Consider the following 19,606-nt stretch of genomic DNA (forward strand, 5'->3'; position numbering starts at 1 on the left):
GGAGGATGGGGAGGATGGGGATCATGCCCCTGCGAGAAGCAGAGCCCCTGGGGGAACCCCAGACCCCCTTTGGACACAGGTCAAGGATGCTTAAAAGCAATTGGAGCTAAATGTGGTATTTTAAGCTGGGTACACATAAGGATCAGTGACAGCAACACAAGTGCAAAGCTCTCACATTCTCCCCTAAACTGAGATTTTAGGGAGGGGAACCTGCTGGGGCCATGATCCTGGGACAATGGCTTTGCTGTCACATGGTGCCCCAGCAGTTCCCGGCTGCTGGGATGAGGAGCTAAGGAGGGAGGAAAAAAAATATACCTTCAACAGGGTGGGCTGCTTGGGTTAAATTATGCATCAAAAATAAACACCAGCTGCAGGTGGTGATGGGGAGACTCGGGGAGCAGCCGCCCAGGTGAGTGCTGTTGCTGGCCCTCCTTGGCACCCCGTGGCAGAGGTGTAATGGGATTTCTAGCCAGAAGAAGCTGTGAATAGTACACAAACGAGCAACATGCCACTAATAACACTTTTTTTCACCGTCAACCTCTACATGAGTCACAGGGGGGTTGTCTCTGCCCGGAGCTGGGTGTTAACAGGGAGCAGGGTGAGCCTTGTGGCCGGAGGGGACTTTTTTGGTGAGAAGGGGTTGCTGCAGTTCATTTTCCTCACCACGGGATCCCCAGATGAAGCACAGGCTGGTTTATGGCTCCTTGCATGTGGGATGGATGTTGCCCGGGTTGCTCGATGCCTCCTCCCTGGGGAGGGTTGCAAAGGGAACGGCCCCGTAAAGGTCTCTCCCTGCCCATGGCCATGTTCAGGGGGCAGAAAAGCCCCTTTCCCATGGCCGAGATTTGGACAGCACCGAGATTTGCTGGCATCGGTTACCTCCCTGTGGCTGTAAACCCCACTTTTTAAGGGAAAAAAAATAATAGTGCTCTTCCCAGCCATGCAAACGTGTTGCCCTCCCCGCGGTAGGGACCGTCCCTTTAGGGCATCACAAGGAGGATGCCCGAGAGTGGGGCGAGCAAAAACCACCTCCCCCGGCATGGCACAGCATCCTCCATGGGAGGGCTGTGACAGAGCCGGGCATCTCCGCCATGACCCGCGCCGGCTGGTGACGCCGGAGCCCTGCCTGTGTTTTGGGTGGGCAGCTGAGCTCGGCAGATGCCTTTGAAAGGCCCTGGTCACGAGCTCAGCTATCTTTAGCTGAAGGTATTTATATTACAAGGCAGTGGCGTGGCGGCCACCGGGCAGCGCAGCAAAGGCATCAAAGGGTGGTGGAGGCAGGAGGGGGCTGCGCCAGGACGCAGCACAGAGGAGCATCGGGTGCTGCCCCACACCCCCCGAGAGCCACTGAGACCCCAGGTGAGGATGACCCCGGAGGAGGAAGGCTCCCAGACAGGGCCCCTGGAGCGGGTGCGTATCCGGGTGGAGGAGCAGTCCTTTTGGGTGGAGAAGACCTTGCTGGTGGAGAGCAGCGAGTACTTCCGTGCCCTCTTCCGCTCAGGCATGAGGGAGAGCACGCAGGAGGAGATCGGGCTGGGGGAGCTGAGCGCGGCCGGGTTCCTCGCCATGCTGCGGGTGCTGGCGGGTGAGAGGCCCATCCTCAGCAGTGAAGAGACCTTCCAAGCGGTTGAGTGTGCCGCCTTCCTGCAGGTGAAGCCCTTGGCCAAGTACTTGATCCACTCCATCAACTCTGACAACTGCATCCTGCTATATCAAGCCGCTGCCATATTCGGTCTCCTGGACCTTTTCCACTGCGCTGCGCTCTACATTAGGGACAGCTACACCGAGCTGGAGGACTACCTGGACTGCCTCTCCACTGACCTGCTGGCCTATGTGGAAGCCCTCCTACCCAGCACCTTTGTGGCAGTGGGAGCCCACACCCCAACCTTCGAGTTCTTGGAGGACCTCTCCAGGACCATCTGCTACCTGGACGAGGAGACCAACACATGGAGGACCCTCTCCTGCCTGCCGCTGAGCGCCAGCACATTCCTAGCCGGCATGGCAACCATGGATAATAAGATCTACATCGTGGGCGGCGTCTACGGGGCCAGCAAGCAGGTGGTGGAAAGCAGCTTCTGCTATGACGCTGACGCCAATGCCTGGAGCGAGTTCCCCAGCCCTCATCAGCTGCGCTACGACGTCAGGCTGGTGGGCCACGAGGGCTACCTCTACGCCATCGGCGGGGAGTATGAGAAGATCTCATTGAAGTCTGTGGAGAGATACGATGTGGCCTCCAGCACCTGGACGTTTGTCTCAGACCTGCCGCAGCCGAGCACGGCGGCACCCTGCGCCCAAGCCATGGGGCAGATCTTTGTTTGCTTGTGGAAGCCGCTGGACACCACCGTCATCTATGAGTACGAAACCCAGCAAGACGCGTGGCTTCCCGTCACCGAGCTCAAGCGGCACCAGAGCTATGGGCACTGCATGGTGGCCCACCGTGACAACCTCTACATCATGCGCAACGGCCCCTCGGATGACTTCTTGCGCTGCGTCATCGACTGCTTCAACCTGACGTCGCGGCAGTGGACCGCCCTGCCCGGGCAGTTCCTGAACAGCAAAGGAGCCCTCTTCACCGCTGTCATCAGGGGTGACACCGTCTACACTGTCAACAAGATGCTGACCCTCCTCTACTCCGTGGAAGAGGAGACCTGGAGGCTCAAGAAGGAGCGGGCAGGTTTCCCACGCAGCGGCTCCCTGCAGACCTTCCTCTTGCGGCTGCCGAGGCGTGACCACGATGTCGCAACATAGGTGGCCCCTGTCCCATGTTGGGATGCTCTCCTTGCACGTGGCCTCAGCTCTGCACCCGCCAGTCCCCCGGGCTCCTCTCCTCCCCTGCAGAGCCTTGCCCAGTTCCAGGAACGCATCACGTTGGACCTTGGAGGTGACACTAGACCCTGCCAGATGGAAAGGGGCTGCAGGCAGCTGCTGCCTGCCTCTGCCTGCACTGCACAGGCTGTGCGCAAAGTCCTACCAGACATGGGCTCACGAGCCAACTGCACACAGGGCTTCGTGGCTTCCTCAGGGGACAGGTGCCAAAGAGATGCAAACACAGGTTATATTTATTTTGACCACACTCTGAAGGTGTGCAGCATCCCACCTCCTCTCTGCTCTGATGGGAAATCATTCATTATATCCTGGAATTAAAAGGAAAGCTATAAAAAAAACCTGTGGTTTTCATTACTCTTGGGTTTGTTTTTTTTATTTTCCCCCACTTCTGAAGGAAAATACCTCCTAACGGGGATCCACGTCAAGGCTTGCTCCTACCCGCTGAATGCTTTTTCAGCTGCGGCTCCATTTCAGAGCTGTACGTGGGAGCGCGGTTCCCACACAGCCCTGCGCTCCCCGGGGAGGTCTTCATGGCTGCTGCTGGCCACAGCGGGGTCCTGGGAGGAGGGAAGGTGGGGGGGGTGAAGGAAAGCATCTCCTGGGCACTGGTTGCTTAATGCACTGAGGGGTTTCTGGGACCTGGGAACCATCTGTCACCCCCCAAATGCATAAGCTAGCTATTGTCTGCTCCAGGCTTGTCCGCCAAGCCCCAGCACAGACCCAACAGGGTGGCAAGTGCTGGCACTCATCAGAGGCTCATCTGAGCCAAGACGGGGTCTTTTTAGGACATGGCAAACCTTGGAAATACAGAGGATGCAAAAAGGGAAGGAAGGGAGAAAGCACCACCATTACATGGCAATGTCAGGCTTGCAGAGTTCTTCTCCATTAGCAGAGCTGCATAACGAGACAAGCTGTTCTCATGAGATACCACTGCCCGGTATTGAAGGTTGATAGCCCTCAACACCAGCTCTGGGGATGGTTGGAGAATGCAGAGCTCCCCTTCGCGACTGTGCTGCTGGGAGACCTGTGGGGACCAGGACAGCAGTAAACCCATACTATGGCTCAGCTGGTTCCTGTCCATGGTGCAGTCTTCGGGCTGCCTGTGCCATCCTGGCCGAGACAGAGCGGAAGGGAATACCAGCTGGGATGCCTCAAATACCTCCGCTGCTGACCCTCACCAAGTTCTCAGCATTTTCAAAACAGTTACCACATTTGAGAAAAAACCCCCCACACAACACAACCACAAACAAAAACAAACAAGAAAACCCCAGCTTGCATCCGTATCCAGTTTGAAACCCTCTTGATGAGCCTTGTCCCCATGTGCCCTCTGCCACCAGGCCAGGCCACCACCCCCGCTGTCACCCCCAGGATGGGGACCGCAGGTGGTAGAGGTGCTGGTCTGATGGTGGCCTGGGGGAGGCAGGGGACACTGGAGCGGCGTTACTATCCTCAGGCGGACCGTTAGCAGAAAGCCCATCAAGTCAAATCCTTGTTCCCTTCCTAGACGAAGCCAATTAACATTTCACGCCATCTTCTCCTAACTGAAAGCAGCACATGGAAGCACACTGCTTTAAAACCATTTTAAGTTGAACAAACAGCTTAAACCCTCCATTAAAATAAAGTTAAAATAATTCTGTTACTAAAATATTTATGACAGGCTCCTGTGGCTAACCCGGGACAGCTGAACTTGGCAGGCTCTCCCCTTCCCTCCAGCTCTGACACCACCAAGCGATACAACCTCTCTCCTCACCTTCACACGCTGTTTGTTTGACAGTTCAGGACTTTACAAAGATATTTGCCAACAAAATGCAAAAGTCTTTAAGATTTTTAAGTGTAGCACCGGGGGGAAAGAGAAGGTCTTGGCAGGCACTGTTTGAGTATGGCATGGATGCTCCCAAGAGAGGAGTAGTTTGTTGCATCCATGAATCCGGACCACAGTACAGAAAGTAACACAAGATAATTTTAGGTGCACAGGGAGGAAAAAAGATACAGTTCTTACCTCTGCAAGCAGGGGGAAAAAATGATGAGCCCGGACCAAGCAAATCTCTAACGAGAGCGAGAGGCTGCTCAGCCTTTGCACGGTGAGTGGGCACGACACTGCAAGTGTGCTTCGCTCCACCAGAATTTAGCCCTCAGTGTTACACATTACTGGCACCAGCACGGCACCGTTATCTTTCCCTTTCAATCTTCATGGTGTTTACTCCGCCAAAGATTACAGTTCGAGGCGAAGCGATCTATCTAATCACAGTTTAACCTTTTGCAAGTTTCTTTTTTAAGGTGACATCATCTTGGCAAGGATGAATGTAACGACAAGCTGTCTGTAGAATGGACTTGCCTTATAAGGGCTGTATCAAAAATAAAAGCTTGTATAACCAAGGGAAAGCTGGAGGAAAAACAGGGCTGGGAGCTCCAAGAAGAGCCTGTGAGCTCCCCACGAATATCTCCCTTGGCCATACAAGGTGCCATTAAAGAAGAGCAGGTATAAAGCATCCTTGGGTATGGATGGGTCAAATCCCCCAAGTTTCCTTGTTGCATCCAGGCAAGGATGAAGGCAGCCATGGAGGGCTGTACCCTCCTGATGGTGTTTGGCACCTACCTAGAGATACAGGGAGAAGGGACATGGTGTTTTAACTCGATGGCAGTACGTTGGGCTGGGAGATCGTTTGGAAGGATACAATGGAAAAATGGTAGTAATGCAACTAATTAAGGATTTTCTCTGCTAGGTTATGCCAGTTGGCATTTTCACAGGAAAAGACACAAATACATTTCAGAAGAACCCCTCCAACCATCCTTACTCAAAGAAATTGCATCTGTATCTAATTCACAGGAAAATAATACACTTTTATGTGAAAACACTGTCCACTGTTCCACTGCCAAGCCAAGAGACACATCCTGTAAGGTAATCTGTATCTCCTGTTCTCCGTCCTTTAGTTACATACAAAAATTCCCCTGGGCATCTAGATTTTCCTGATCCTGACGCTCATGCTTAACTTCATTTGGAGCCACTGTCTCCACAGTTTAGGGAAGCATCCCCTGAATTTTCCTGATTTGGGCAGAGCACAAGGGCAGCCAATCTGTTCCCTGTCTCTCTGTTCTGATTTCATGAAATTACCCGAGCACAAACCCTTGCATAAGCCATTTTTCATTGCACTGGACAAGCTTCATGTATTTCTAGAGCAAGGGCAGCCTGTTTTCTTTCCTCACCCTCACTGAATTGTGTATTTTTCTCAAGTTTCTCGTTTAAAAGGAGAAGCTAATGTGATCAGACTGGATTTCAATTACAATATTCAACCATGACTAACTCAGCTGAGACTCTTCCCAAGCAAGGACCAACAAATGTTTCTGCAGAAGCCTTCAGTTTTTATGAAAACAATCTCTTCTGTTGATTTATATAATCTTTTAAGAATCCATATTTGATTGTAGTTGAAAACATGACACCCATCACCCCAGGTGGAGGGAGAAAACTGTGATTTGGGTTTTGCAAAATCTAAGCTGAAGGCGGTTTGGATCTTATTGCATCTAATCTAAACAGCTGAGATGATCAAGGGTGGAGATGCGTGGGTGAAGAGAGAAATGCTCGTGCTATAAAGCCTTTGCCTTAGTACAGTGACAAACACGCTTACGATGGGTGTCCATAAAATGAGACGAGACACCAAGCCGGTGCTTTGAAGGTTTATGCCCGGTGAGCCGTGCTGCGCGGGGTGGGGATGGAGCAGCAGAAGGGTAAGTGCTTGCCGACCCACCCGAGTCCTTCAGTGGTCTGGTTTGGAGAGGGGAAGCTGTGACTGGGGTCCAGGATGCTGGTCACTGGGTTTTCATCACGAGCTCTTCCAGTGCCTTCTCCCTCTGATTCCCACAAAGCAAAAGAACTTCTTTGATTTCATTTTGCTGGAAACCCATATCGTTAAACTGAGCTAACAAATGCAAAAATTCAGCTGCCTGGAGGAAGAAGGAAGAGAAAGGAGTGATGTTATCATGGGGTTTTAAGGATGGATTTATCGTAGAGTTGCAGCAGAAACAGCATTGGGTGACGAGGCTGCAGCCAGACAACCTGGCCGGGTTGTATTACCGCTGAAGGGCACTCCTACAGCAGAGCGAGGGCACACATACCACTGTTAGCATTTAAAAGTGTGCCTCTACATCAACTTTATAAATAAGAACTATTTAATAAAGTCAGCCTCTAGCTTCACTTATTCCTTATAAAGTTTAATATGAATTCCATGCAAGTGTTTGCCTGTGTTATAGAGAGACCTGGAAAAGGCAGTGAGTGCAAGCTGGAATTAATTTGTCCTGCTTCCCCCCTCGCTCAGGCTGGGCCCCAGCACCACAACATCTCCTGGAGCCGCGTCCTCAATAAATAACCCCCTGCCTGATACCGAGACCCGGGCGCCCTCCCGCTGCCACAGCTCTAACGAGCGGCGAGCTGGCAACCCTACGTGCCGTCGGCATCACGTCAAACACCGCCAGCCCAAACTTTAAGCAGTTCTAACCCCCCCCAGGCTCTTCATTACCCCCAGGAGGAGATTGATGGTGGAGACCAACACCCAGCATGCCACCATGGTTCTTCTCCCTGGAGGGTGAATGCAAAGGGGGGGAGGCGGGAGGGAAGTAGCAAGCACGGGTGCCGGTGGGCTCAGGGTGAGGGATTCCCCACGTAGGGGCTGAGCGAGCATCGTGTTTGCAGAGCAGGGTGAGAGGATGGATGGGGAAAAGCAATGGAGCAGGTGTCCTTCCTGGGGGGGGGGGGGTCCTTACGGTGACACTGCCCTGGGGGTCTGCTGCTTGCCAGGAGGCTGCGTGGGGGACGGCGGAGGCGGAGGGGAGCGTGCAGTCCGCTGGAAAAGCAAGCCCGGAGGACACAGCACAAAGGGCTGGGCTCTGCTGCCCCGCTCTGACCTTTTTCTCCGAGTACTGGAACATTTCCATGGCCTCCTCTACCTGGCCTTCCTCGTAGCCCTGCTTCAGCAGCCGGTCACAGGCACCCAGGTAGCTCAGGAACTGCAGAAGAAGACAACTGGGGTTAATCCAACCTTGCAGACACAGGAGAAAATGCATTCAGGAGCCCACCTTGCTGCCTCCCAGGGACACACTCTTGGGGAGGACCTGGGCCACCATCGTCCTGCTGGTTCCCATCTCATGCTCGGCCAGGGAGGTCTGTCAGTCAGCAGGACTCCCACCGGAGAAGACAACATCTCTCCCAGGGTGGGAATGAGAACAAGGCAGAGGGAGGATGAGGAGCAAAGCAAACATCTGAACCATCTGAGATGCAAAGCGATGGCCTCCAGGCTGCGGGGTGAAGCCGAGCCTGTCCCGGTGAGATGTCTACCCTCAGCCGACCCGGCATCCCTTTGATGTGCCGGCATTCAGGCGCCCGGGGGTTGGCTCCAGGGTCCGAGCAAAAAACCCACCCCAGGGGAGACCCATGTGCTGTCATTACTGAAAGTAAACAGTTATTTTTGGCTTTCCTCGTTGTTCTTGGAGTGCTGACAGCGCTATTCCCAGCGGTATCTTTTAAATACCACGAGAATCATTCACTGTCCAAAAACATATGGGACAGCCAATAATAAATGAGCTATACAATAGCAGGGGGAATAAAAACATCCCATGGGTCTCCCCGAAGCCGTGCTGTCTTCATCCAAAGAGAAGCTGATTCATATCTCCCCAGATCCACCAGCGCACAGACCTCCACCCTCCACAGCACTGCCATAGCCAAGGAGAAGGATTCAGTAAAAGACCATAAAACATATGAAAAAGCCAAAAATGTCCCTCAAACATTGAGTTGATCTAGTTTGGCTAAACAGCAGAGTAAGGGTTTTAAGAAATGTCAGCCTTAAGGAGCAGCTTATTAACTCAAAAATGAGATAGTCACTTGTTATTGGTATTCATAACCTGTTTTTATTTTCCTTGTTACTTTACTAACTAAAAACCCCAGATCACTACTGTATTTTCTTGCCCTGTTGCGGCAGGGACAGCCACTCGCTGTGCTCACGGCAGAACACAGACAGTCCTGGCAGCCTGTTCAAGCCTAGCATGAAAACGGTGCCGTTGTCAACCCAATGATTTTTATCATTAAAAAAATAATATATATATATATATCCTCAAGACTAAACAAAAACAGGTTTTTAAATACTATGACCTGCTAACCCCCTGGGTCCAGAAGAGGCCCCACCACTCACTGGGGAGGAGGACGAGGTGCCACTGCCCTCTTGAAGCTCCTTCTCCCCTTGTAGCTCTCAAGGAGGCTCCTTGTAACACTGAGACGTGAAGTTCCTCCAGTGCAGGCACTCCTAGAGAGCTTGGCTTTATCTGCTACACGGTCAACCCAATAACCTCACCACAAACTGCTCATGTGGGAAGAGACCTCCAGGCTCTGGTAGATCAGTAACCTGCTGATTTATGTCTTCCCTCATTTGCTCCTACTTGATGTTATGTGCAGCGATTCAGCTTTTCACATCAAAGATGAGCATGTGCGTGCAGTGACGTAAAGAAAATCCCCCCTCCAGTGGGTTTTTATCTTCCACATCCCCACACCACTTTGGCTGACTCCCATCGGGAAGGTCCGTCCCCATGAGGTCCCCTGCTTCAGGTGCTCTAGCAACTGGCTGCTTAAGAAGAGCAAAGCCTTACCACCAACCATTTCACTGACCCACCTGGAACACGGGCTATCCACTGCCAGCATGGAAAAAGTCATGAGCAAATACCACCAAAGACCCAAATGACGATTTCATCATGGAGGAACAGGGTAAACATCTACCCAGGCTTGCAGCAGGGTTCAAGCCAGGGATGGACCTGAGCCTCCAGGGACAGAGGCTCTCTGGGGGGACAGGGAGACCCCAGCCAGCACCACGGCAGACAGCCCTGCTCAACTCACCACTGCAAATGCCACCACCAAGGATGCAACTTCTACAAGTGTCAGAGAGGCTCGGGGAGCCACTGCTGGTGGGGACGGCTGATGCAAGGCTTGTAGGAAGCGCTGAAGATCTAGATTGTTGCTTGGGGTTAGACAGCAAATTCTTTTGGAGGAGGAAGGGGGCAGCAGCACATTATGGAAGCACAGCTGAACATATATTTTGCTGTATTACTGACTTCACAAGAGTCTAGCAGTCCATGGGAAGAGGCTCCCCGTCCGCACACAGCCAGGAGGTGGCTGGTGCGGTAGGCTGTGTCCCATGGTGAACACTCTGCTCTGAACCCCGTGCTTACGGCTGTTTGGGGAGACGGATGCTGACCAGCTGCAGCCATTTGCTGCTTCTCAGCTCACAGGCACATTGAGAGCTCCACAGATCAACGATGCATTTTCGATTGATCAGTGATCATTGATCAAGATGCAATGATGCATTTTTGGTTTAGCCCTTGCCCATGACGTCCTGGGTGATGAACCTCTGGTGCCTTGAAGCAACTAACCCTGCTTGAGCCTTCTAGAGAGGCTCTTCCACCAAAATTGAGAAGGCATTGCCTCTTTAAGGCAGCAGACTTGCCTTCTCCACCAGGGTGGTCTGTGCCAGTTTGACTTGACACTGCAAAGAAATCTAGCAATTTTTGGCTACCATCTGGTACTACAATCCATCTTCACGGTTGAAGCTGTCATCGTCACACACTGAAACCCCACGTGACACCAGCAAGCAATGAAGAGCGCCCACAGCTCTTGTTTTTAACTTGAGTTGAAACATATTTTCCAGGAAGGTTTAGCCTAATTTGGTAGATGCACGAAGAGCTAAGCTTTACGTTTTATCTTGGCTGTATTGGGCATAAAGGGGAAAGATGGGAACTGCTGGTGAAGAAGGCACGGGATATAAGGCAGACCTTGTATTTTGGTGCATTAATCTCTTCTCCAAGGGAATGGGAGTCCTGGTGTTTATACAGAAGGGAGCAGACTGTACCCATTTCCATCCTTAGTAAGATGCACTGCTGCTTCATATTGAAGTCAGCAGCTGCTACAAGATACCCTTGCACGGTTCTGTGCAAAGAACGTGGGCTAGGCTCTGCCCATCTCCCTCTGCCTAGATGAAACCTTTATGAATTGAAGAAATAAAGCTTCCCTTCCCACCTCGGCTTGCAGCAATGATCGCCTGAAGCACCAGCGAGGGTCTGGGGAGGCTGGTCCAGCCGGGGGTGTCTCAGGAGGGAGCCAGAAGCTGCAGGATGACTCAGCCGCAGAGCAGCTTCGTGCACCGACCAGACGGGTAAGAGCTGGCCCACGCAGCACAGGCAGCTCCCCAGGAGCACGGGAAGGAGACTGGCACCCAACAGTGGCTGCTTGGTGCCGTGCCTGCTCACACCTCTGCCCAGGGTCTGCTCCTGCTCCCTGGCATGACAGCCGGGTGGACATCTCTCTCACTAAGCTGTGATCAAGCTCCTTCTCTCTCTGCAAGAGCTACGTGGATAATTTAGCTCTATTAAATCCTCCGCTGGGATGGGCAGGTCCAGCCCCAAGCTTGCCATGCCAGAGGGTCAGAGCCAGCAGCATTCCTCACGGCACGGATGCTCCTAGCCCACCTGGACCATGGGGGGTTCATCTGGACAAGCAGAGACCTCAGGAATCGGGATGCAGCACAGCGGGCTGTGATGTACTCAGATACCAGGGCTAGGAGGACATTATATGTTAATTATTTTCAATAAATTCCAGGAAAAGAGCTCTGGGACCCAGCCGCAACGCTTGCATGGAGTCGCTGGTTGCTCCAACGTGGGGAACTTGTGTTTTGGAGAAAGCCCAGACAAATCTCCAAGGTATTCGCACAGTCCTGCGCTGACAGGATGAGCCATGGCAATAATCATATGAATCTAACAGCCAGGAAAAAATGATGTGCAAAAAGTTTCCATATACAGGGGCAAAATTTGTACTTCAAAAGGACACCATGCTCCATACAACAGATTGAACAGATAACGTTACCCAGCTGTTATTACTCGCTGAAAAGCTGAGGGCAACTCATTGCTATTTTATTATAGCAAAAGTGCAAACATATGATCTCATGGAAAACCCCGTCAACTGAGGTCTGATACCAAAGTGGGAAACCCAACGCCATCAGCAGTCCACCCCGAGCAAGACAGCCATCCCTTTCTCCATGAAAATCAAGTTTTTCTTTACCAAAAGCTTTCTGCGGTGCCGTGCCAGCTCCACCAACCTGACTTAAGCTTTGCTTTCCAGTCTTCTGGAGGGTGAGGATGGCTTTGTGGGTAGGGTAGCCCAAGGCTATCACGGGCTCAATGAGGTCTCGCTCCTCTTGGCTCAGCGCCGAGAGCAGGTCAGCTGCCGAATCCGGCTTGGATCTGTGGGAACTGAGAGGTCGCACAGGCGTGGAGGCAGGGGGGAGGCAGGCGTAGGGGCTGAGGGACTGCAAGAAAAAAACAGCAGATGGTCTTCTTGCTCCAGCTCATGAAATGATGTTAAATGACCCAGGCTGAAGCAATGCTTTCGAACGCCAGCAGTTACCTTGCTCTCTCCAGAAGAGGAAAATTCCCATACATTGAACAAGCCCCCTCGGGCATCAAAGGAGGCTGGACTTAATTAAATCCAGGCTCAGCTATAGATACAGATCAGAGAAAACAGCGCTCGGGAGGGTTCATGGGGCAAAGGGAGCAAAAGCAGCTTCTTTTCCCTGGGAATCCTGGTCATCTCTCCAGCAATAAATGCCATGTTTGTCCTTGACCAGCCAAGCACGAGGCAGTGCTGCCTGCGGGCAGGCGATGCAGCAGCCCAGGCAGGAGGATGCTCCCCTGATGCCCTGTTTACGCCCGCGATGTTTATCAGATGTATTTAGGTTTCTGTTACTAAGCCATCTCCAGAAACGACCTTGCATATGCATGTGCTTGCCCGTGATTGAGGCTTTAGCATTCAGCATGATGCGTACGTAACAGCAGCTGAGCAGGGTGGGCAAGGTACAAATACACATGGGCATGTAATCTTTCCTTAATTACCCTATGTCTAATGCAACTACATATAAATAACCCGGCTGTTCATGTGTCTGATGGTTTTAATTGCGGGTTTTCAGTAATTTATCTCCTCAATCTCTCAAGTAGCTGGATGAGATGTGATTTCTTAAAAAACATGGTGCAATTCAGATTTAAGGTGATGGAAAGCAGTATTTACTCCATCACTTCACATCACTGTCTCTATCATTAAATGATTTGTGTTTCTTATAGGACTATGAAGTCCAAAGTTTCCTAGAAAAGACGTGATGGCTGTAAGGGGGCATCTTCCCATAAACCCCATTTATATCTGTTAGAGGGGGAAAAATGGAGAGGAAAGAGGGAAAAAAATATTTCACTTTTTTTTTTTAGTGTTTCAATTGAAAATCAAATAAAATGCCTTGCTTGTTGGGAAAACAGGGATGTTTTGCTTAGGACAGAGCAAGTAAACGTGCTCCCAGAAAGCTTGCCTTTAAACCCCAGGATAAAGAAGACCCCTTCCTTCACTTCTTATGAAAACTCATCAGCAATTTTTCATGGGTTTTGTGCTCCTGAAGCCCCATTTCAGTTCCGTTTTGCTGGCCAGACCCCAGCAAACGGGACCGATTCGACACCCTCCACCTCCCTCCTGTCTCAGCAACAAGCAACAGGCTACCAGAAGGAAACACCTCACCGGCACCGTGGGCTTATGCCGTTTGATCGGGGGGATCGGGGCGGCCGTGGCCGGAGGAGCCGGCACCAAGGTCCCCAGGTGGGACACGTCCGGGGCTGGCCCGTACTTGACACTGCGGCTGGTGCGGGGGTGCTGGGGGAGCGGCCGTGGCACCGGGACCCCTCTGCTCTCCCCGGCAGCTCTGTTCAAAGGATGCACCAAAGCAGCCAGCTTCCTCCTGGCTGCTTCCAGCTCGTTCTTCATGTTGTTAAATATCACCATAGATCTTCTCTGCTTGCTCGGGTATGGGCTGGCTGCGTTGTGGCTGCTGTTCTCCGGCGAGGGCTCCAGCAAGCCAGGCGATGTCTTTGGTCGGGTCTGGTAAAAGCCAGGACGCGGAGCCACACCTCTCCCAATGTTTCTCCTCCTGGAAACCTTTTCATCTTTCTCGTTCTCTTCCCAGGAGGTGGAGGAGTACTCATCATCCTCCAAGTACTCATCCTCCTCAGAGTGCCAGGTCTCGCTCTCGCTGTCTGACAAGGCACCTCTGCCCTTGGGGTGCCCGTAGCTGTCGTCGGCAGCGCTCAGGCTGACGCAGCGCCGCACTGCCCCGTCCCGCGCTCTCCCCCCGTAGCTGTCGGCAGGGTCCACCAGCAGCAGCCAGCACGGCGGAGCTGTGGGGACAACTTCGGAGGTGACCCGATGCCGGGAGGTTTGCTGCTGAGAGGCCACCTCGACCCAGTAAAGGACTTTTCTTTCCAGCGAGAAGTCGTGCTGTGGAAGAGCAAGAAGCAGCTGGTGAGGGCATCTGAAACCAGACCATGCGGCACAGAGCAAATCAGGTGCTTCACGAGGGCACCTTAAGAGCTGCATCCTTCCCATATTGGTTCCTACTTCCTTGAGCATCAGGGCTGGCTGCGGGCACTAGTGCTGTAGGATTGGGCACTGCCAGCCTCATCCCCAGAGGGAATCCCCAAATTTATACTTGAAAAAAATCAGGCCGCAAAGTTATTACTATTTTGACTTGTATCTACAATTCTTTTGTTAGGTGTTTTACGCTTGGAGGTGGTTTTGTGTCAGTTCAGTTGCTGTGGAAGGGGACAGCACCCGTTAGTGGTGCCTGGCAGAGCCACCGCTGGCACAGGGGCTCGGGAGCCACCAAGGGGGGAGATGGCACCTTGGGCAGAGGCAGGACCAGCCGCGGGTATCTCTGGCAGCACTGGGGGCTTGGCCAGTCCCAGAACAGTCATCATTTCCACGTAGTCTGGCTTAAAATATAAGCGTGTTTGAGACTGAAATCTGAGGGTTTTCCTGGAACAAACAAGCCTTGCCCGTCCCAGAGCTCTCCAAACAAGGTCTCCTCCGGACAGGCAGGCAAGTACATTCACAGCCCAGGAATGCTGTTTTTACTGCTCCCTGCCATGGACCCAAACCAGCCTCCCTGAGGAAAACACCACCACATGCCTTGACAAGGATCAGCCTGGACCACCAGTGGAATCGTTCGGCCTCGGCGGGGAGCACCGACCTGTCCCTGACCAGGGGCAAACCTGGGGCTCGGGGTTTTCCAGGATAGGATGTGGTGGTGGACCACCTCAGCTGGTCCATGGGGATGCAGACCATCACCTGCCTCTACACAGGTGACAAAAAAAAATGTGTGCATTAACATTTCCTTTGGAGAAATTGCTTAAAATGAACAACACAGCAACTCTTCATGTTAAACACGTCCTGTGGATTTGGGAGGTGTCATTTTGGGGAGAGGGATGAGCAAGGCTGAACCAGCGAAAAGCCAGATGTGGGGTTTACTGCTGGTTCACCCATCACCAGGAGCAATCACAGGCTGTTTGGGATCGCCCAGATCGCCTTCTTCCCGTGAAGTGCACTGACCCCATCTACGGGTAAGACTACTTAAGGCTGAAGAAGCAAACTATTTCTGAAATCGTCTTCGACTGGAGCTGGACTAGCACTACCCATAAGCCTGGAGAGCCAGCTCCACAACTTCAGAGAAACTGTACAGGGAAAGGCTTCCTACCCCCTTCCAGAGCACAGACAGCTTCTTCGAATTGCTGTGCCGGGGTTTAAAATTGGTGACAAAGCTGTTAGAGCAACAGGTGTAGGTTCAAAAGCAGTTTAGGACTGAGCAATGTGGAAGATCACAAAGCGCCACAGGATATTTTTAATATATATACACATATTATATATATATGTTGCCAGCACAGGTAGTGTTGCCTGCTTACATCTCTGTTAGATTTATTAATAAATATTATTAATAAATGAGATGGTGATGATTCCAGAGTAGGAAACAATTCCAGAGCAGAGCCTGGAGTTTGTCCTCCTATCCCAGAAAGACCTAACCCAACCTTCCTGCTTGGATGGGATTAAAAAAAAACCAACCCCAAACCTACCCCTTCCTCACTCCCACCCACCACAGATCATCCTCACCTCCTCCCCCTCCTGCAAACCAACCAATTAAGAGGAGAGGTTTCCCTTCCCATCTTTCACAAGAAAAGGCAAATGCCGCTGACATCCCTTTGAGCATCCCACCAGAAGCGAATCCAGGCGCAGATGCAAGCACAGGCGACTCACCATGGTGCTCATGAGGATGTTGGCGCAGTCAGGGAGCTCGATGGCCGGGGCGGTGATTAAAGTGTTTTCTCCCCCTGAGTCGCCGTCAAGGCTCCTGGCCATCCGGAAGGGAACTTCATCCAGGTAGCTCATCGCCGCTGTCTGATTTCTTGCTGCCAGAGGAAGGGAAGAAACAAAACTGTAAAAGGCAGGACTAGCACCTTTTAAGTTGGGTGGAAGGAGAGAAAGATGAGCTACTTCAAGTGACACCGATAAAAGGAACGCAGCCCTTAGACATGCTGCCAGCCAAGTAAAAAACACTGTGTGCAATACCCAGATTTGCAAAGTCTTAATTACTGATACCGGGAAGATTGGTCTGAGCTAACCTTTGCTTTTCTGAGCTTTAGCCAGCAGGACCTGACCAAGCTTACAGCTTCATTTGGCAGAGATCCTGAGCATTTTTCTCCTCCGTTTCCACCTCCGTGCATGACCCGCTGCTTCCCATCCCTCCTCTCGCCTCTCCTTCTCCCTCCGCTGCCCATCGCATGCTCCCTTTCCCAAGCTGGGGACAGACCAAGCACTTTTTCCAGTTACAGAGGCAGAAACCGCAGCCAAGGAGGACACCTCGCAGGTCTCCTCTCTCTGCGTGACCCAAGAGCAGCCGTGGTCATGGAGCTCAGGCATTCAGCCACGTGCTGCTAAGCCGTCACACGGAGCAGCCCGGGGGACCTGGGGCGAGGGCATCCCCTCCAGCGCTGCAGCAGCTTACTGAGAGCCAGACAAGGAGGCTGGTGCGTCAGGCAAGCTTCAGCATTAGAGGGATGTCGAACGAGCCATTTTAAGGCCAGATTAGCTTTTAAGAACCACGTATTCATTTTAAGTGGGGTGATGTTTTTAGATCAGGAATAGCAGGGGAGACTAAAATTTCTGAGGAACTGGAAATGGTGGCATGGAAAATATTACTGCAATAACATAGCCATCAGCTCTGTAAAAATGTCTCAATTTAGTAAAAAGCCACTACTTGCTGCATGAAGCCTCGAGTCCCCAGCTTCCCAGTGAGGACAGCATGCAAAATAATTTCCTTTATATACTGTCAACTGGCAAGAGTTGATGCTCAGTCTTCCACCGAGTTCCGGTACCTGCAGTGTGTGCCTGTTCATCCCAAAGTCCTCCACAGTCACCCTCAAGACAAACAGTAAATACTTGGTGTGACACCCTGAGTGCTTTTACCAATTTATTTTTTTCCTTTAAAAAGAAATGGCTTTTACAACAATGAGGATAAACACTCCACAAAAAGAAAATAAGCAGATGAATGTATACAAGGAAGAAAAAGCTGCCTGTTTAATGCAAAAGTAAGGGTCTATAATAGGGAATGGCATTCAAGGTCATTTATTACATTAGCAAAGGACTAACAAACTGCCTCTAGACCAAAAAGGAAGAGCGACATGCACAATCACTCGGTTCAGCTCAGTTGCTCTTATCAGAATTACAAGAGTTGTCCCTTGCCTGCTTACGCCAGGAGCCTTTAATACCCAGGGCTGTAGCGCAGGCAGAGCGCCTAACCAGCTTTGCAGCTCCCGCACATGTACGGCTGCTAACACGCGACACGGACAACATGTTGGGAGCCTGCACGGAGCCAGGCCATCTGCTCCCCAGCCTAAGAGGGCTCCACGTAAGTTACAAACCACATCCGCAGTGATGAAGACAACATGTGAAAAGATCTGTAAGTGAAGCCACCTTACCCCAGCTTTCTCCCACTCCTCTGCATGGCTGTGCAGCCCCTGCCTGCCAGAGGGACGGACCCTCCTGGCAGCTTACGCTGCAAATCAACTCTTCCCAAAAGCTGTTGGCCTGGTTTCAGATGGGATAGAGTTTATTTTCTTCCTAGTACCTGGTATAGTGTTATGGTTTGGATTTAGTATGGGAATAATGTCGAGCGAGCAGCGGCATGGTGCTTAGTTGCTGGCTAGGGTTAAACCACGACAGCTGTGCAGTACAAAGGTGCAAAGGAAAAGAGTATCTCGTCGCCTGTCACCTAGAATGGCTTTACTTGGTTTTAAATGCCACTTAAAGGGATGGAGACGGGCAGCGAATGCGTCTGAAACCACGATGAAGAAAATACAGAGATTATGGTACTGCATCTCACTGTATTTCACTGCATAAATACCATGCTCTAAGAAAGGCTCCCACAAGTGTTAATTCCCCAAAACACTATTCAGAAAAAAAGGACGTTGGGGCGAGCAACGATGACAACGAAAAATGCTACTAGACAAGACTTAAAGAGGGTCAGTCATAAACACCAATTTGCACCAGAAAGCAACTCCTACAAGGGTTCTGACCTCATCTGCTTCACGCCAGCCCTGCCCGCTTTCACATCAAAGATACAGGCTGGCAAACGACCAAATTCGTATCCGGAGGAGGATGTGCCTTAGAACCACGAGAAACCTGCACTGTACTGGGACCAGGGAAGGAATAGGATGCAAATGAGTCTCGGAAACTCACAGCTGACCCTTCTTTTCTTCTGGGCTATAATCATCTTTTAAAACATAAAAATAGTAGGAAATACTATACTCTGACAAACTTGCATCTTAAATATGAATACACAAGGTTTTTTTAAGAATTAATACCCTGTCTCCATGTATTTTACAAGTTAAGATTCTAAACAGTCCTCTTCCATCTGTGGCTTCAACATCTCCCTCACTAAAAATATAAAACATTTTAACGCAGACGTCATTAGACAAGAGCAAATTATGTAGAACAAACCACAGAAAGCTTGAGGGATTGAAAGACACCTAAACGTGCATCATCCACTGGCATTTTCAAGTCCTATTTTTATTAACAATATGCAGTTATCCTTACCGTCAGATGAAATCATGGAGCTCTTCTTGCACGGCAGGGAGAACAGTGGTGCTTCTACGCTTCCTGCTTACCTACTGCTCGGTTCTTTAAATTTTTGCAGTGTCAGACAAGCATCTGACTTTGACAGTTTTAGGATTATCGTAGCTTAAGCGGTTAGCCTGTCCCATCAGACGTGCTGATGGGATAAGGAGCCTAACTATTTAAGCAGAACATTCTCCAGTCACTAAGCTTCCCGAACTGAAAATGTTGTTTCTGCAATTGTTTTTATGCTATTTCAACTTTGGCTTTTTCATCAGGTAAGACTCCCCAGGATCTGACCCAGCCATAGCTCTTTGAGTAACAAGATGCTAGAAGTGACAGTAGGGATGGGAGGATGTACAGACACGCAAATCAGAATCCCTGCCTCAGAGGACTTCACAGTAATCTGTATTTTTGGGTGCTACAGGCAGGCAATAGACATGTGAGCAAGAACTGCAAACTTCCGCACACAGATTAATTGTAACTCTGTCAAAAATTACTAGTTCATGTGCTCTTACTAACAGAAATCAATGCAAAGCTTCAGCCCAAGAACTATTAACATTATATATAAAGGCCCAAGTGTTGAATTTAGGCAATTACGTTGCCTCCTCCATGAATTACACAATGTTGTGATGCAAGGAGGCAAGGAATTGGAGAGATTAAATCCATTCCCACACATTAGGGCTAAGCAAGAATAACAACTGCAGCTCTGGGAAGACGCCATGACAATCTGCGTAGACCAGCAAATGCCCAAACCCATACGGCCCATCGCTGTTTCAGCCA

At 51.0% G+C, this 19,606-nt stretch overlaps 2 protein-coding genes across 5 annotated transcripts; one reads left to right on the forward strand and one right to left on the reverse strand.

Moving 5' to 3' along the window:
• The first annotated feature begins 1,133 nt into the window (after positions 1-1,133).
• KBTBD13 (kelch repeat and BTB domain containing 13) lies at positions 1,134-3,717 on the forward strand. The gene has a single exon (XM_052807939.1). It carries the CDS (start codon positions 1,366-1,368, stop codon positions 2,746-2,748), a length of 1,383 nt encoding a protein of 460 aa, XP_052663899.1. The 5' UTR covers positions 1,134-1,365; the 3' UTR covers positions 2,749-3,717.
• A 1,874-nt stretch (positions 3,718-5,591) lies between these two features.
• Positions 5,592-19,536, reverse strand: UBAP1L (ubiquitin associated protein 1 like). 4 transcript variants are annotated; one of them, XM_052808165.1, is made up of 6 exons: positions 18,806-19,536; positions 15,968-16,119; positions 13,406-14,158; positions 11,949-12,158; positions 7,723-7,824; positions 5,592-6,765 (listed from the first exon to the last, which is right to left on the reverse strand). In XM_052808165.1, the coding sequence occupies exons 1-6, from the start codon at positions 18,819-18,821 to the stop codon at positions 6,631-6,633; spliced, it is 1,368 nt and encodes a 455-aa protein (XP_052664125.1). In that variant the 5' UTR covers positions 18,822-19,536; the 3' UTR covers positions 5,592-6,630. The 4 variants fall into 4 exon arrangements, with proteins under 4 accessions (XP_052664125.1, XP_052664129.1, XP_052664128.1 ...); XM_052808169.1 differs by lacking the exon at positions 18,806-19,536 and adding an exon at positions 17,689-17,786; XM_052808168.1 differs by lacking the exon at positions 18,806-19,536 and adding an exon at positions 16,521-17,631.
• Between the last annotated feature and the right edge of the window lie 70 nt (positions 19,537-19,606).

Source organism: Harpia harpyja, chromosome 14, assembly GCF_026419915.1.
Source record: "Harpia harpyja isolate bHarHar1 chromosome 14, bHarHar1 primary haplotype, whole genome shotgun sequence".
Classification (NCBI taxonomy): Eukaryota; Metazoa; Chordata; class Aves; order Accipitriformes; family Accipitridae; genus Harpia; species Harpia harpyja.

Bases quoted from the DNA above. Each gene is read 5' to 3' on its own strand.
- UBAP1L (XM_052808165.1), bottom strand. The intron at 12,159-13,405 runs GTGAGGTGTTTC...TTTTTCTTGCAG, and splicing joins GGCATAAGCCCACGGTGCCG to TCCCTCAGCCCCTACGCCTG. The intron at 6,766-7,722 runs GTCAGAGCGGGG...TTCTTCCTCCAG, and splicing joins TCCAGTACTCGGAGAAAAAG to GCAGCTGAATTTTTGCATTT.
- KBTBD13 (XM_052807939.1), top strand. From the start codon at position 1,366: ATGACCCCGGAGGAGGAAGGCTCCCAGACAGGGCCCCTGGAGCGGGTG.